The sequence below is a fragment of the Neoarius graeffei genome, chromosome 23 (assembly GCF_027579695.1).
Source record: "Neoarius graeffei isolate fNeoGra1 chromosome 23, fNeoGra1.pri, whole genome shotgun sequence".
Classification (NCBI taxonomy): domain Eukaryota; kingdom Metazoa; phylum Chordata; class Actinopteri; order Siluriformes; family Ariidae; genus Neoarius; species Neoarius graeffei.
In genome coordinates this window covers 30,516,662-30,535,554 of record NC_083591.1, presented here as the reverse complement: position 1 = coordinate 30,535,554, position 18,893 = coordinate 30,516,662, and the positions used below count along the sequence as shown (strand labels likewise).

Here is an 18,893-nt window from a genome sequence, read left to right as displayed (position 1 = left end):
GAATTCTAAAGGAAAATGTCAGGACATCTGTCCATGAACTGAATCTCAAGAGAAGGTGGGTCATGCAGCAAGACAACAAGCCTAAGCACACAAGTCGTTCTACCAAAGAATGGTTAAAGAAGAATAAAGTTAATGTTTTGGAATGGCCAAGTCAAAGTCCTGACCTTAATCCAATCGAAATGTTGTGGAAGGACCTGAAGCGAGCAGTTCATGTGAGGAAACCCACCAACATCCCAGAGTTGAAGCTGTTCTGTACGGAGGAATGAGCTAAAATTCCTCCAAGCCGGTGTGCAGAACTGATCAACAGTTACCGGAAACGTTTAGTTGCAGTTATTGCTGCACAAGGGGGTCACACCAGATACTGAAAGCAAAGGTTCACATACTTTTGCCACTCACAGATGTGTAATATTGGATCATTTTCCTCAATAAATAAATGACCAAATAGAATATTTTTGTCTCATTTGTTTAACTGGGTTCTCTTTATCTACTTTTAGGACTCGGGTGAAAATCTGATGATGTTTTAGGTCATATTTATGCAGAAATATAGAAAATTCTAAAGGGTTCACAAACTTTCAAGCACCACTGTATGATGCTAGAGAGAGAGGGGGAGGAAAGCATATCTGATTTTTTTTTTTTTTTCTCCCCCTGTGGAACCTTCCTCAACTTGGAGTGTTTCATCTTTAATTGTAGCCTTGGCTGTCCAGTCCCCCATCCCCCCCCCCACCAGGTTATGTAAGCTTTATGCAATATTTGCTGACCCCCCTTTTTTTTTTTTTTCTCCTGTCTCTTCACAGCTGGACAGGACATACACAGGATTGCAGACTCTTGGAGCAGAGACGGTATGAGACCATAGGAAGACTCAGGGATGGCACATGATGATCATATTGAATTTTATGTCAAATGATTTCCCACTTTTTGTACCTTGACTATCGTGTTTGCCTGCAGTTTTTTGGCTTCAACCAGTCAACTTAATTTTTTACTACTAGGACTCTTGAGGCAACCATGCTTACACACTTCTGCGATTTGATTCACGTTTTTGTATTTTGATGTCATCCAGTGTGCATACTAATATATTAGAGTGGCAACTTTGATCTAATGAAAACCGTCTCACCCTGCGTAGTGTTTTGACAGTACAAGGGCCGCCGTTTAAAAAAAAAAAAAAAAAAAAATTCTGATATTATGAGAAAAAAGGTGCAGTATTTTAAAGTGCATATTCTGGACCAATTTGTTTGTTTGTTTGTTTTTTAAATATGAAAGTATGTCCCTTTACACACTCATCCAGAAGGGTAATTTTGCACAAGGCCATCTGTCTACAGCAGAAAAAAATAAAATAACAAAACGCGTCTGGAAAAATCCCAAGGGCGTCTGGAGCCAGATTCGTGACGTAACCTGCGGAAGCGCCAGCAGGCTGCGAGAGCTTTGCACGGTTTCAGTGCACAGCCTGTGTAGACCAAGCGCTCCCATTTCTCTCTCATTGTCCGGTCTTTTGGGAAACGATGAGTACTAATCCCATCAAGCTTGGTGTTGCTACACCCTCCTACGATACATCTGTTAACCATTTTAATAATTACGCGATAACGTTGAAGAAATTTGCAGAAAACCACCAGGTCGTTTTCTCAAACCAGCGCTGACGTAGGATTCAGAAGGAGGCGTCCCGCACACGACGTCACGAAAATCAGTGTTTCCCGGGAAATCCAAATGCCAAGTTTTTTCAGAGGCGGACCAATTCACCTCAAATGGCTCGATTTCAACTGAATTTTTCTGGTATTGCACAAGGTAAAAAAATAAATAGATAAAAATTGCACAGAATGTGACAGATATTTGACCAAAGTTTAATATAAAATAGGAGAATTACATCGATCTTGCTCCTGAATTTACCCGTGATATGCACTTTAAGGGCCCGTTTACACGAGGACGCTGTCGGGTAAAAACGACTAAATATTTTATCAGAAGTGCCTTTCGTTTACACGAGGACGGCGTTTCCGAGGCTGAAAAACGGATAAAATTGAAAACGCCTTCCAAAGTGGATAAGTTTAAAAACGGCCCCCGTTGCATATCCGTCTAAACTACCCAATACGCGAAACTCCGCTCGGATCTGCTCACGTCGGGTACGCGTTTACGTCATACATGTGTCATATACTGTACATGCCAGCCCGGGAAGTAAGAAAGTAAGTAAAAAAGTAAGAGCATGTCTGATTACATCGATCTAACGGACCTTCAAGCTGCTCTGTGTTTTAATGCAGTAGATGTGTTTTCCTGCTCACTCGCCCAGCTGGAGCTCCTCAGTTTGGTGTCGCCAAGTTACACGCACGCGCGCGCCGCCTATTCAAGCCGCTCGTGAAACCATAAACCCGAGACTGAAAACAAAAATAGCAGCCGAACGGGTTTATTTTGCTGAGATGGACACTGCCTTTTCTCTTCTTTACCGAAATAAGAGTGAGTGTTACTTAATAAAGGCAGATTAAAAGAGTTTCGGTTTGCTCCTGCTCCTCCCTCGAGCACTACAGTACCTCAGCCGGACCGGTGTTCTGTAAAGTTATCCTAGCAAGTTCTCATACAGACCGTTTTATTATTCAAAACAAGTCATTACAAATTATTTGACTCGGCCAATAAGCACAAAACATAAAAATCGGCAAATGCGTGAAATTCTCACCGATTTTCTATCAGCCCAGCTGATCGGTGGGACAAAACTACTGTTGAATTTTCCTACCCTCCTGGATTTCACGCATGCATAGTAGGCTTGGTAGGATAACTTGACAGATCAGCGGCGCAGATGTGCAGATCAGACAAGACGGAAGACGTTGCGCATGCGTGCAGACATAGTGGAGACATTTATGCGTCACCGTATAGACGCAGATTTCCTCCTTGAAAACGGTCGTGTAGACGCGGAAAAAAGTGAGAACGAAAACGGACTTTTGCGTTTTTGTTTTATACCGTCCCCGTGTAAAGTGGGCCTTAGTCAAGTCTCATTATTTACAGATACGGATATGCTTAATTTTCTGCTGGATCATCACCAGAACTGTGAAAAGACTGCTCACGGCATTGCGTTTGTTTAGAAGAAAGAACCACACACATTTGGAAATTGTCTCTTCCGTTGAACTCGCAGGCAGTGGTCACCTTCAAGGCTGTCGATGCTTATATCCGTACTTAATAGCTGTAACTCCATCACACTCCGTACAGCACTCGTGCCCCCAATGCATTATGGCATATGGACTCCCTATAAGGCTTAAGTTTATGAGCCCATATGCCGTAAATGCATCGGCGGCTTAATGCTGAGAGCACCAGAATTCCACTTATTACTGTATTTTCATTGTCCTGTGAAACTACACACCCTTATTGAATGGCACACATGTAATCAGCAACCCTGAAGGCGATCACTGCCTGCAATTTCTCCTTCAGGAAAAGAGATGATAAAATGATGAATATTAAGCAAGTAAGCCTGTCGCTCGGATATGTACCGTTTTGCCCTAGTATTATGGCGTATTCTCAAAATATTGCAATATGTTATGACTTGACACTCGAAATCTTGTATTTTTGAATTTTTTTTTAAGCAGTGGCCCAAAATGCCTTCATGACAGAAACAGCTGAGGGATTTTGATCCAGAAACATGTCCTACTTGAAATCACACTCGCCACCCCATGATGGGCACCAATTTAGCACCTACTATATTGAGAAAGTTAGTTAGAGCTGATTTGAGTGACTTTTTTTCAACCTTTATTGCAATCAAGTAACATGAATTTTCAAACACCTTCAAAAAAAAAAAAAAAACAACCTAGTGCTTTTCAAGACTAAATCCAGATGAGGCAGGTTTCCGCTCTTACACATGCAGATTGGAGTCTTGATACCGATGTCCTCTTGTTAATAAGGCAGACACTGCATGCAAACACATGCACAAATAATTCAGATTGCTACACACAAACGGCTCATGCTGACGATTCGTTGTTGCATACTGTTATCTGGTTTTCCTCTTGATTTGTACTAGGGATGGCGAAAACTAAAAAAAATCTTGACCGACCACCGAGCCTCATTAGCCGGTTAAAGTCGGTTAACCTACGAGTTTAAACAGGGATGCAAACGGCGCGCCTTTTTCACGGCTCGTGCAGATCCGATTTTTTTTTTTTAGGGGGGGCGTTGGAATGTCTGAATAATTTCATCAGAGTAAATTCTGTATTAAAATTACTCCATAAGCAAATGCCGTTACAGTCCATGAAAAAGCCGTGAAAAAGTCGGCATCTGCGCCTTTAGTTTGTGTGGAGAGATCTGATCTGCAATAACATGCATTGTTGGCTACAGACCGAAACATACTTTCAGAATGCACTGGCCAAGGCAGGACTAAACTCCATCTGCCTTCTAATAATAATAAAAAAAAAAAAAAACAGAATAGTAATTTGTAAGCTAAAAAGCCTGTCTACACTTTTCTCTCGCCGAGTGGCAGCTGTTTTCAACTGGGGCGGGAGGGCGGGACATGACTGAATGGGTGTTTCTGATTTGTCAGCTGTCTTTAACTGGGGCGGGACATGACTGAATGGGTGTTTCTGATTTGTCAGCTGTCTTTAACTGGGGCGGGAGGGCGGGACATGACTGAATGGGTGTTTCTGATTTGTCAGCTGTCTTTAACCGGGGCGGGAGGGCGGGACATGACTGAATGGGTGTTTCTGATTTGTCAGCTGTCTTTAACCGGGGCGGGAGGGCGGGACATGACTGAATGGGTGTTTCTGATTTGTCAGCTGTCTTTAACTGGGGCGGGAGGGCGGGACATGACTGAATGGGTGTTTCTGATTTGTCAGCTGTCTTTAACTGGGGTGGGAGGGCGGGACATGACTGAATGGGTGTTTCTGATTTGTCAGCTGTCTTTAACTGGGGCGGGAGGGCGGGACATGACTGAATGGGTGTTTCTGATATGTCAGCTGTCTTTAACTGGGGCGGGAGGGCGGGACATGACTGAATGGGTGTTTCTGATTTGTTAGCTGTCTTTAACTGGGGCGGGAGGGTGGGACATGACTGAATGGGTGTTTCTGATTTGTCAGCTGTCTTTAACTGGGGCGGGAGGGCGGGATATGACTGAATGGGTGTTTCTGATTTGTCAGCTGTCGTCCTTACACCGCATGGCATGCCCCAAGCGTTTACAAACACAGAATTCCAGGTTCTCCGCTCCAAAATCGGCAGCTTCAAAATGATTGATTTTTTTTTTTCACCGACAACCAAAAAAAATTAACCGGTTGACGTTGATTCGGTCAACCACCGGTCAAACGGTCATCGGTTAACATCCCTAATTTGTACAGGAATAATTCCAGACTACTTGAATGCTCTGCTGTAGCTATAGCTATTTATTTTATGTATATACAGTGTCAGTCAAAACTTTGGACACCTACTCATTCATAGGTTTTTCTGTATTTTGACTATTTCCTACCTTGTAGAACAAAACTGAAGACATCAAAAGTATGAAGGAACATATGTGGAATTGTGGTAAAGAAAGTGTGTTAATGTTTCATATTTTAGATTCTTCAAAGTAGCCAGCGTTTACCTTGACGCTTTGCACACTATTGGCATCATCTTAACCAGCTTCATGAGGTACCGTAGTCAGCTGGAATGCTTTTCACTTAACTGCTGTGCCTCATCAAAAGTTAATTTGTGGGATTATTTGCCGCCTTAATGCATTTGAGATCCTCAAATAGTAACTAGCTCTATTCCACAACTGTAGTAATCCATGTTATGCCAAGAACCGCTCAAATAAGTGAAGAGAAACGATATCCATCATTACTTTAAGACACGAAGGTCAGCCAGTCCAGAAAATTGCAAGAACTTTGAATGCATCTTCAAGTGCAGTTGCAAAAACCATCAAATGCTGTGATGAAACTGGCTCTCGTAAGGATTGTTTCAGGAAAGGAAGACCAAGCCTTACCTCTGCTGCAGAGGATCAGTTCATTAGCGTTACCAGCCTCAGAGATTTAACAATTAATACGGTTTAACAAAGTCCTTCCCACGCCATGTGGCGGCGCCGATCTCCGTTTCCGTAGCCCTCGGCCTCTCGCCTGTTACATAGCTAGGGTTACAGTGGGGGGCGTGTCCTCTGGTAATCGCAAGAGTTTGACTCCCCACTCGCATCTGTATTGCAGCGTGCCTTGCCAGATGGCAGTAGGTACCATTTTTACGATGGTCTTTGGCATGACCCGACCGTGAATAGAACTCGCGATCTCCCGATCGAGAGGCGGACACGCTAACCACTAGGCCAACTCGTGGTAAACAGTCGAACAGCCTCAATTAATTTGCCAGTTTAGAGCCTACATGAATGCTTCAGAGTTCAAGTAGCAGACATCTCAACATCAACTGTTCGGAGGAGACCTTGTGAATCAGACCTTCACAGTTGAATTGCTGCAAAGAAACCACTACTGTGGGGGTTCAAGAAGAGAATTGCTTGGGTCCAGAAACCTAAGGAATGGACATTAGACCATTGCATTGAAATCATCTATGCTTTGGTCTGAGTCTAAATTTGAGATTTTTGGTTCCAACTGCCATGTCTTTGTGAGATGCAGAAAAGAGGAACGGATTGTATCTACATGTCAAGTCAAGTTTATTTGTATAGCGCTTTTAACAATAAACATTGTCGCAAAGCAGCTTTACAGAATTTGAACGACTTAAAACATGAGCTAATTTTATCCCTAATCTATCCCCAATGAGCAAGCCTGTGGCGACGGTGGCAAGGAAAAACTCCCTCAGACGACATGAGGAAGAAACCTCGAGAGGAACCAGACTCAAAAGGGAACCCATCCTCATTTGGGCAACAACAGACAGCATGACTATAATATTAACAGTTTTAACATGAGGACAGTTTCATTGATGTTATAACTCTTCATTGATGGAAACTTGAGTGCAAAACTGTTCATGATAACTGCAGTCCTAAAGTTAGCAAGTCAACTGTAGTCCTCAACCATAAAAGCATAACTGTAAGAGTCCAGAGCGTCCTCCAGGTGTAACCCTCAACTGTCCTCATGGGGCCGTCCTTCACAGGAGCGATGCGATAAAACTCCGACCAGACACAGGGCACCAGGATGGATCAAGCAGGTCCGAGGGGCAGTTTCTCAGTAACTCAGAGGGACAGATTGGGGGGGGGGGAGAGAGAGAGAGAGAAAACACATGTTGTTAGGTATGCCCTAAAAATGACAAGTATTAAATCTGTGTGGTAGGCTTGCAGAGACGAGAGTCTTGACATCAGGCATAACACACAACAATGGCATGTTAATATGGTTAAAAAATATCATGACCTGCTCTGGCTGGATGCTTGATTGGGTGATGGGAGCACACTCCTCAGCAATGATGAGATGCAGATGGGACCCTTAGGGCTGGCCAAGACAATTCAGTTACATTTCACCGGGTCTGGCACATGCGACAGAATGTCTGACGGCCGATTCCCTGCAGGCTATGATAGCCAGTCGAGGTCTCCACCCTCTCCACCAAAAGATTTCCTGTTGACTCCATGTAACTCAGAGGGATAGATTTGGGGTGGGGGGGAGGGAAAGAAAACGCATGTGTGATCCCCGTTGTGAAGCATGGAGGAGTGACGGTGTGGGGATGCTTTGCTGGTGACTTATTAAAAATTGAAGGCACACTTAACCGGCATCACTACCACAGCATTCTGCAGCGCCATGCCATGCCATCCCATCCGTTTGATGCTTAGTAGGACCGTTTTGTTTTTCAACAGGACAGTGACCCAAAACACACCTCCAGGCGTTGTAAGGGCTATTTAACCAAGAAGGAAAATAAAGGAGTGCTGCATCAGATGACCTAGGCTCTACAGTCACCTGACTTAAACCCAATTAAGATGGTTTGGGATGAATTGGACTGCGGGGGGGGGGAGCAGCCAACAAGTGCTCAACATGTATGGGAACGCCTTCAAGACCGTTTGTTAGGAAACCATTCCAGATGACTACCTGATGAAGCTGGTTGAGAGAATGGCAAGAGTGGGCAGAACTGTCATCAAAGCACAAGATGGCTACTTTGACGAATCTAAAATAAAATCTTTTGCTTTGGGGTGGTGGTGTTGGGATTGTGGGTGTGGGTTTTTTTTTCTTTGTTTGTTTTTTGCTTACTTAATTCCATACATGTTATTTCTTGTTTGGATGTAGAGTGATGCTGAAGGCAGTGTAGGAAATAATAAAAATAAACCAGTGAATTAGAAACTTTTGACTGGTAGAGTGTGTATATATTAAACACAAGTCTGAGTTCATCTATCTTGCAGTCACATGTCATGTATTGGCTACCTGATAGTGGTGGTGGATTGATTAATTTGTTCTCTTCTGTAGGTGGTGGATGTTGAATTACACAGGAACTCCCTGGGTGAGGACTTCATCCCCTTCCCTTCTTCCTTCTCCTCATTGTCATCCTCCTCCTCTCACCTGGCAAGTTCAGCTGCCCCTGGCACATTGGCTGGAAAATCTGCAAATCAGAATTCCCAGAATTCCTGCCATGCTTCATCACCCACTCAGCTGTCTCCTGACTCAAGTTCAGAGAAAGGTGGGGGATTAAATTAAGATGTCTGACTGTCAATGATCACTGATCACTTTACACCCAAGTATAGTGATGATCACATTGTCAAACATGAGGCAAGCACAGCTAGATTGTTAAAGCGGTGACTTTAATCCTCTGGGCTCTGAGGGTATTTTCTGACATGCTCTGATTTTGTCAATTTCAACAAATCTAAGCCGTATTTTCAAAGTCATATGACTTTTTGTATTCAGCACAGGTTCAACTACAGTAATATCTATGTAGTATGCATGTCATGATTGTACTTTAAAATAAAACGATAAATGAAAATGTTGTAAAAAGCAGTTTTAGAACAGTGCTGGAATGTGTGGGGGAAAAAAAACATGACCTTAGCCATTGTGATGAACCGTTTTGGTCACTTGAGGTGATTCTGTTCAGTCTTAGGAATGCACGAAGCACAAAAACTTAAATCTGTGCCATTGAGTTGGACAATTAACTGGCCATCAAAAACTGTACACTACCGTTCAAAAGTTTGGGGTCACCCAGACAATTTTGTGTTTTCCATGAAAAGTCACACTTTTATTTACCACCATAAGTTGTAAAATGAATAGAAAATATAGTCAAGACAGTTTTCTGGCCATTTTGAGCATTTAATCGACCCCACAAATGTGATGCTCCAGAAACTCAATCTGCTCAAAGGAAGGTCAGTTTTATAGCTTCTCTAAAGAGCTAAACTGTTTTCAGCTCTGCTAACATGATTGTACAAGGGTTTTCTAATCATCCATTAGCCTTCTGAGGCAATGAGCAAACACATTGTACCATTAGAACACTGGAGTGAGAGTTACTGGAAATGGGCCTCTATACACCTATGGAGATATTGCACCAAAAACCAGACATTTGCAGCTAGAATAGTCATTTACCACATTAGCAATGTATAGAGTGGATTTCTGATTAGTTTAAAGTGATCTTCATTGAAAAGAACAGTGCTTTTCTTTCAAAAATAAGGATATTTCAAAGTGACCCCAAACTTTTGAACGGTAGTGTATATCCTATTGTTTTGGGAAAAAGGGTTGGCAGTGGGAGGAGTATTCACTGAGAAGAGTAAAAAATTCCATTCCATTCAATGAGAAGAGTGAAAACCCCTTCCACTGCCGACTCTTAATCCCATCAGGTCAAGTGATCGAAACGGTTCACCATAATGAAGGTAACATTTTTTCACACATTCCAACAGAGTTTTAAAACGGCTTCGTTTATCTGGTATTTGACTTTATTTTGGTATTTAACTCTATTCAGTGTGTCTTGAAATTAACTCTTGTACCATTTTATTCAGTTCAGAGCCACAATTGCTCTGTAATTTTGCTCCCACTCCAAATTTTACTCTCTTAACTCAAAGTAGTGCAAAATTTATTTATATTTGAGGAAAATACTTTTAACTCTGGAAAAAATTGCTCAGTCATTTTTCCTGTGTATGCACTACAGCGCACGCATATCAACCGATCTGCTCATCAGAAATAGAAGAAATGTTTACGTTTACTCGAGTTGATCTTCGGCTGGATCGAGTCAGTTTAAAAAGGGGTGGGGGGCACCGCTCATCAGTGTCGCAGATCAAGACTGAATTGAATCGCTGTCCTGAATCATCTGAAGCGCGTAAAATCCGGTGCCATCTCGCAATAAGTTTTACCTCCAAATAGCCTAAACTATGGCTGACAGATTTGATCCTGTTTACAGTGGGTGTCCCCACTGCAAAAGAGAAACCAGTCGAAACTGAAAGAGTGAAAGTAGCTACCATGTGAATAGTCTTTTATGAATGCATAAGTGGGCACCCAGTGCTCCAACTCTGGTGTGACTGAGTAAGGTGAGACAAGTTTCATCTAATTTAGGTAATTAAAAAAATATAGAACATTTTCCAGCGGGCGCATAGGAAAATATAAAGTTTCTGTCGGTATGTTTATCATGCTTGTATGATTAAAAACTCGCAAAGATATTTATCCAAATACATGACCTACTCATTCTAAACCTGCCGAGCTTCACCGGTGAAGCTCTCGACCCCAGAGGGTTAATGAGGTGCTTGTTCCTTACAATATATTAGATTTTTACATGAAAAATAGATTTTGACTTAGTTTCTAGGAGCAGTGTTTGTTTCCGGCACACACATCCAAAACTATTCATGATACGGGTTTGAAACTTATACATGTTAACAAGGTGATGTAGATGTGCCTTTTCATACTGAGAAATTTACATTTTTCATGTTTGCATGGAAACAATTCCAGACTTAGTCTCTCAGGTTAGTCTTAGAGGTAGGTTTTGTTTCCGGAGCAGAACTTGAAAACTATGAGTGCTATGGTCTTGAAAGTTGGTGTGTGTGTTGATCAAGTAATGTATATGGGTCTGTCTCAGAAACTGGGCACTGTGGGGGTACCCCACTAAATATACTCAGTCAATAAACTATATGGTTTTGAATGGTGATGTTGGTTTTAATTTGGAATAAAATGATGAAAGAAATAATACAGATAAAACTAAATCTTTGATGTGAATATTCAGAATTTGGCAAAAATTCTGCAAATTTGTGGAAAAATGGCGGCTTGATCTGGGACATGATAAACGGTTGACTGCATCGCGTTCCCTTAAAAGGTTGTAGTCCACTGAAAAGTCTACAGTTATCACTAATTGTATTTTAAGTTGTAACTTTATACACCTAAGGATTGTTGCGCTCACAGAATAATCATAACCGTAATAAAACATCATGCAAAATATTCCATCACCGTCGTAACTCCATTTTCCGCAGACCCAAAACCAATACGATCGTGTGTTTTGATCTAAACGGAAAGCCTCAGGGTTGAGGTCACTACCTCACCAAAAGTAGCAACTTAAAATCACTACGCCATATAAACATTGTTATAAATCTGCGATTTTGTTTTTTAAAACAAAAGCTGAAAGTTAGGTATAGAATATGTTTCTTACAGAATATGTTACGATGGTAGCTGGTCTTGTATGAATTTCTGAGCTATAAAATGAGTTGCGGTCTATTTTTTACCGTAGCGTGTTATTTGTGTGCGGGGAAGGACACACATTAACAATTTGCATGTGTAGAATGGAATTTTCCACTCCAACAGTTAGAAGTTGATCGTGCTTCCATTTGCGGTCTTTCTGTTACGCGGGTGATCTGTTCGGACGTTATCACTGAAAAGGTGAGTTTTGACAGTTTTATTTTGTTTTAGTCTTGCAGTATAAGGCAATAGAATGTTTCTTTTTCTTCTTACTTTCATATTTCGTAGTGTTTGTGTATTTTTGGCCAATATTTTTCAACCATGGTCAATTTAGATCGAACTTTTGATAGAATCTACGGCCAGTCATTTTGCCCCGCCCGGTGCGGTAGTGATGTCCCGTTGCTCGCGCGCCGCAGCAGAGACCCGCGCGACCTTCAGCCGGTACAGTCGCTGTTCTTTTACCACCGCCGTTATTCTCATCTTTCCGGTGCGTTCTTGATTTTTCCATCGTGTCCTATTTCGCCATATCAAATACCCAAAATGTATCATATTATTCATATTTAAGTGAATAATCAATTCAGTCGTCATAACTTGGCATTTTTAACCCAAGCAATCAAAAAGAGGAAATTTATTCAGTATTTTCACTCATCTGTGAAGGAGGGGCTTTAATTCTTCATGATGGAGTTATTTTATATGTAAATCAATTTTACAAAAGCATTTGAATTGTAATCAAAAATTTTCCACAGTGGAGGCCAGATAAAGCAAGATGCTATCTTTATTCTTAAACATGACAAAAGAAACATTGAGTTTTAGGGAAATGCAAAAAAAAAAAAAGTAAAATTAGAAAATTTATTTTTTGACCATAATGTCCCAAACGAGAGACCAGTTTCTGAGACGGACCCATATGTGCCTTTTGATACTAAGAAATGTGAGAGATTTTTTATTTTTAGCTCACCTGGACCAAAGGTCCGGTTGGTTTATACCATGGGCTGCTGAGGCCACTGTAAAGAGGTACAGTAGGGTTGGCTTCCTGCAGCAGAACTTGAAGAATGTGACATATCTTGAAACTTGGTATATAGGGCGGGGGATATGGATGACTCTGCCTTCTTGTTTGTTTTGCAGTAGATACACTGTTATCAGCTGTAAGACAAATTTAAGAGTAACTGGCAGTAACTGATTCATCGAACAAGCGCGTTTCCCGTTTAATGAAAAGCACTCATGAGAATCTGAGAGTCGCCGATGAATAAGTCCCTAAATACAAAGCTTTAGGTGTTTCAGGTTCAGAAATTGTGTTGAAATCCTGAATGTTCACATGAGTTTAGGAGGGACGAGTTAGATGCATCATTCCTGCATTAGTTGTTTTCTCTTTCCTCTGTCCCAGCTGTGAAGAATGAGACGGTACGATCATCATGCTCTGAAAGAACTGGATCACAAGCCAAAGGTGTGGAGAAAGTCACCCAGGGCTCTCATTGTAGCTCAGCATTTCAGCCAATCACAGCCAGCTGTAAGATCATGCCCCAGGGACAGGCCCCCAGTCCTGCCGAGTCACCTGGGAAGTCCTTTCAGCCAATCACCATGAGCTGCAAGATAGTATCTGGTGAGGCTCCATAGGAGGAGAGTTTGTGTGCCACCCAGTGCCAAATTCACATTTTTCCATTGAAAGCGGAACCTTTTGAGTTTTCAGGTTTTAATGAGATTATATCTACAGGTTTGTTCCTGAAACTAACCTTGAACCATATTTTATTTGTTGCACAGAACAGTTTTGCCCACCAGTATCAAAAATGCCTTTTTTTTTTCTTTTCCCCAGTATAGCAATTAGCAGTCAAAGATCTTGTTTGCTTTAAAATTTGTAACTGTAAAATGTTGCTCTTTCTCTTCCTGTGTTCAGTTTGCATGTTTCACAGGTTATAATGTGTGAATGTGTGTGCGCGCACGTGGGTGTTTTCCAGGATCCCCTATTTCCACCCCTAGTCACTCTCCATTGTCTAGAACACCCACCTCCACCCCTGTACACATGAAGGCCAGCTCATCTGTCAACAACCCTTACCTCATCGCTGACAAGCAGGGTCAGGTGATCAGCATGACCACACCCACTACAGGTATTGCATTTATGTATAATTTGGTATTTTTTCTGTTTGGTATTTTTAATTAAAATATTTGATTTCTAGTTTTTTTTTTTAATTGAATGATTTTACATAAAATGTTAGGAATGCAAATTGGCACAATCTCGGTGTATAATTAGGGACTTGGCTGGTAATACAGGGCTTGAAATTCGCGGTGGTCCGGTCGCCCGAGGCGACTTAATTTTTCATTTGGCGGGTAATTCCTGTCATTAGCCAGCCCAGCTGGCTAGTTGAAAATAAAAAATGTATATGAAGCGAAGATTCAGACACACCGTCAACTAAAGCCACCACATATTAAGCGCATGCCGTGTCTGTGTTAATCGACGTGTTTATCGGCAGGACGGAAAATACCGAAGAATTCCGAATCACATCGTGTACGAGTCAGGCTGTCGGTTTTTTCACTACTGCGCATGCATATAACGCATCTCGTTGAATATCACGGTAATCACGTGTACTATTGGACCAGGTGGGTGGAGCACAGAAGCACGGCAGGCCAGAACTGAGTTCTCAATGAACTATTTATTGCTAGCTTTTCAGCCTTTTATCGCTTCTCAGCTGCGCGCGCGCACACGTGTTCTGGTTGGGGAGAGAGAGCTCCTTTTCTCTGCTCTCCTCTCCTTTTAAAGGGCGTGGTCACTGGGGAAGATACACAAACACAGGTTAATCCCCATCAGGTGCAATGATTCCACCACTTACCTTCCCTGACTCCGCCCTCCATTCACAGACAGACGCTTGGCCACGCCCCCGCTGCCACATCACGTTATCAAATTCAATAGATGTGGCCACGTTATCGCCCATTTAAACACGCGTTTTTGTTGTTGTTTACATCTACATCTGCCAAAGCTACGTTGCGATGTGGAATTTTCTGAAAGGTGTACAGAAACCGCCAGAGACGGGGACAAAGCGACCTCGGTCTGAAGAGGAGAAACGACAAAGGACTTGTAAGCAAACGTGGGAGCAGGGTAGGCCTTGGCTGCGATACGATTTTTATGGAATAATTAATTTTTTTCAAGTAGATTCCTAGTCAGTATGAAGCTCCTAATGCTTTCTCTCTCATAAATGGTTAAATACAGAAAGCATGTTGGACATATTTTGGGTGCTATTGAGGTATTTCACCTGATGTCACAGGGTCACGTGACGCCCCGGTGTCTGCCATTTTGAAGGTCAAGCTAGCTAATGTCAACAACATAGTAGCTAGTATGTTACTGTAGCAATGTTTCCGTTCAGTCATTTGGATGACTGTTAAAACCTTTCAGTCTCAAGTTTTTCCTTTACTGTATTTACTAGTTTACTGTAATTATGATCCGGCAGCTATTTACACCGGATCCAGTGTAAATAGCTGCCGGAGCGCGCTCCGGCTTGCTCCCCCTCAAATTAAGCAGCGCGCTCCGGCTTGCTCCCGGAGTGCTCCGGCCGAGGTTCCGGAGCGCGCTCCGGCTTGCTCCCCCTCAAATTAAGCAGCACGCTCCGGCTTGCTCCTGGAGTGCTCTGGCCGAGGTTCCGGAGCGCGCTCCGGCTTGCTCCCCCTCAAATTAAGCAGCACGCTCCGGCTTGCTCCTGGAGTGCTCTGGCCGAGGTTCCGGAGCGCGCTCCGGCTTGCTCCCCCTCAAATTAAGCAGCACGCTCCGGCTTGCTCCTGGAGTGCTCTGGCCGAGGTTCCGGAGCGCGCTCCGGCTTGCTCCCCCTCAAATTAAGCAGCGCGCTCCGGCTTGCTCCCGGAGTGCTCTGGCCGAGGTTCCGGAGCGCGCTCCGGCTTGCTCCCCCTCAAATTAAGTAGCGCGCTCTGGCTTGCTCCCCCTCAAATTAAGCAGTGCGCTCCGGCTTGCTCCCGGAGTGCTCCGGCCGAGGTTCCGGAGCGCGCTCCGGCTTGCTCCCCCTCAAATTAAGTAGCGCGCTCCGGCTTGCTCCCCCTCAAATTAAGCAGCACGCTCCGGCTTGCTCCTGGAGTGCTCTGGCCGAGGTTCCGGAGCGCGCTCCGGCTTGCTCCCCCTCAAATTAAGCAGCACGCTCCGGCTTGCTCCTGGAGTGCTCTGGCCGAGGTTCCGGAGCGCGCTCCGGCTTGCTCCCCCTCAAATTAAGCAGCGCGCTCCGGCTTGCTCCCGGAGTGCTCTGGCCGAGGTTCCGGAGCGCGCTCCGGCTTGCTCCCCCTCAAATTAAGTAGCGCGCTCTGGCTTGCTCCCCCTCAAATTAAGCAGTGCGCTCCGGCTTGCTCCCGGAGTGCTCCGGCCGAGGTTCCGGAGCGCGCTCCGGCTTGCTCCCCCTCAAATTAAGTAGCGCGCTCCGGCTTGCTCCCGGAGTGCTCCGGGAGCAAGCCGGAGCGCGCTGCTTAATTTGAGGGGGAGCAAGCTGGAGCGCGCTCCGGCAGCTATTTACACTGGATCCGGTGTAAATAGCTGCTGGATCATAATTACAGTAAACTAGTAAATACAGTAAAGGAAAAACTTGAGACTGAAAGGTTTTAACAGTCATCCAAATGACTGAACGTAAACATAGCAGCTAGTATGTTACTGTAGCAATGTTGTTGACATTAGCTAGTGCTAACAGCTAGCTGCTAGTGCACTGCTACAACACAGACACCGACCCTAATAATACAGTTCTTGGTCATTGCCTGGTAACAGCAAATTTATAACGGGCCATGTCTCAACAGACTAAGAAGTTATTTCAATGACATTTAATAACATGTTGTTTATCCTGAGGACCGAAAGTAAATGAAAATGTGAACAAACCTTAGCTGTAATAAGATGGCGACCACCGGCTCCAGGGACGACCCGCTGATGTAGGCATGTTACCCAGCCTGACACAAAATATTTGTAGGCATCCAAACTCTTATACGCTTTCAGATCAATACCTGTGTATGGCGATGGGTTTTTAACGACATAGGTATACAGATCATGTGGGCCGAAGTCAGGTAAAGACGAGGGCTTCGTGTACTTCCGTACGTCAGTGAACAATCCTGGTGGAAGCAGGTAAACGTCGTTCTCTAAGCCTGCTAACCTCAATTTTTGCAAATACCTCTCCCTCTGCTCGCCCTGTAAATGCCCTACGTCGCTGGATAGTGAAGGTGTTTTCTGCATCTCGCTCCTTTTTCTTTTATGTTTTTCGTTTGTCGCCTTCCTCGCATTCAAACTGATTCGAGCCGTGACGTCCAAAATGGCAGCCTAACGATGCATCACATGACTTGGTCACGTGGGTGAAAAACCTCAGTAGTCATGATAGTAAGTATATTTGTTTTCAATACTCATACACCAAGTTGCCAAGTTTTCCAATATATTATTATTATTTGTTGATATTATATTATGGTGCTCTGTGTTGTTCTCATTTATGTATTTAACAACAGTATCAAAATACTCAGGTCTTGAAATAAATGCACATTAGTCATGAACAATGGTAACTACTCTCTTTTCTGTTATTTTTGACAGAAGTAAAATTCATACATGAACAAATTTTGGCGAGTTGATTTTCTGTTTGGCGAGTTACTTTGGAAGGTCACTAGTCCGGCTGGCTGGTGGGGAAAAAAAAAAGAATTTCAAGCCCTGTAATATAGTAAAATAAATCAAAGTTGAATAAACAAAGACTTGACTCAAGAGAGGAAATGTACTCGTCGAATAAATATCAAGGGGGGAAGAGAGAGAGGGAGGGAGATCTAATCAAAAATCTGTCTCGGTGATGTATAACCCAGAAGTAAATGGAGATGGACACAGTCCACTGTTTTTCTTGTTTCATTCATGCTGCAATAAAATGAATAACACTTTTTTATTTTATTTTCATTACATGTTTGTAACTGCACATATAGAAGGGAGAACTCTGTGTCCAGTGTGTGGGCTCTCCAGAAAAGAACCGAGACTCTAGGATGGCTGCAGACCTTATTTCTTTGAAAGTGTGGGGAAGGGGTGTGTGTGTATACAGTTTTGGTCAGAAGTTTACATACAGTGACATGAATGTCATCTTGGATATGAATGTCATGGCAAAATCTTTGACCTGTTCTTTTTCTGTGGCAGAATGTACAGCATACAGCTTAAAAAAAAAAAAACCACACGCTAGAATTTGGTGCACAAGTTCTTTGGTTTTTCTGAAATCAACACAGGGTCAAAAGTTTACATACGCTCACTTAGATTATTAATTCAGAGGTGCTGAAACTTCCAAAATGTCTCTTATCTTGCCAAGGTCTCTTAACTTCCTGTTAGTGATCATGATTGACTACAGCTGGTAGCTTCTCTGTGCCTTCATAAAAAAGGTGTGTTTACAACACTCATTGGATTGATCAACACACAGTAAAATGGGAAAGTCCAAGGAGCTCAGTGCACATCTGAGAAAGAGGATTGCAGATATACACAACTCTGGAATGTCTCTTAGAGCCATTTCTAAACAACTGCAAATTCCAAGATCAGTTCAGTCAATTGTATGTACGTTATTGTAAGGTGTAGTCACTTTGCCAAGCCACTTTGCTTCAAGAAAACCCAGACGGTCACCCTCAACTGAAAGGAAATTGGTTCGGATGGTCAGGAACAACCTGGGAACCACATGGCACAGCCCTGCCATGAACTGGAAGCTGATGGATCACTGTCTACAGTTCAGATCACCATGGACTAAGAGGCTGCTATCAAAGAAATAACCCCCTGCTCCAAAATTGACACCTTGAAGCTTAAAGTTTGAAGCTGAGCACACAGACAAAGAAAAAACCTTCTGGAGGAAAGCTGTATGGTCAGATGAGACAAAAATTGAGTTGTTTGGCCACATTGACCACCATGTACAGAGGGGCACTGTACCAGCTGGTGGTGGTGGTAGGATCATCATGCTCTGGAGCTGTTTTGCTGCCAGTGGAACTGGTTTATTGCACAAAGTAGATGGAATAATGAAGGAGGAGGACTACTTCAGCATTCTTCAGCATAAACCATCAGAAATTTGAACATGACTTGGGAGTTACAACAGGACAATGAACCCAAACACGCATCAGAGCTGGTTATGGAGGATAAAGCAGGCTAACATTAAGCTTAAAACAAGTCCTGACTTCAACCCCTATTGAAAATATATGGACCGAGTCCATGCCAAGGAAAAAAACAGTTGTGAAATATCCAACCAGAATTCTGCCAGAAGCTTGTTCATGGTAAACAAAAATGTTGGTCAAGGTGAATCTTGCGAAGAGACATTTTACCCAAATATCAGGTGTGCTGTATGTATATTTTTGACCCTGTGTTGATTTCAGAAAACCCAAAGAAAATTAAAACTTGTGCACCAAATTCTAGCGTGGTTTTTTTTTTTAAAGCTGTATGCTGTACATTCTGCCACAGAAAAAGAACAGTTC

At 43.0% G+C, this 18,893-nt stretch overlaps 1 protein-coding gene across 6 annotated transcripts in view; it reads left to right on the top strand.

The window, feature by feature from the left end:
- yeats2 (YEATS domain containing 2) overlaps nt 1-18,893 on the top strand; it is a 217,076-nt gene that overhangs the window by 48,757 nt on the left and 149,426 nt on the right. For 5 of the 6 annotated variants that reach the window (XM_060906054.1, XM_060906053.1, XM_060906055.1 and 2 more), the window contains exons 9-12: nt 795-839; nt 8,301-8,511; nt 12,850-13,065; nt 13,418-13,567. In XM_060906054.1, coding sequence (XP_060762037.1) covers nt 795-839; nt 8,301-8,511; nt 12,850-13,065; nt 13,418-13,567 — 622 coding nt within the window. The remainder of the gene's footprint in view (nt 1-794; nt 840-8,300; nt 8,512-12,849; nt 13,066-13,417; nt 13,568-18,893) is intronic. The other variant, XM_060906056.1, reaches the window with a different exon arrangement.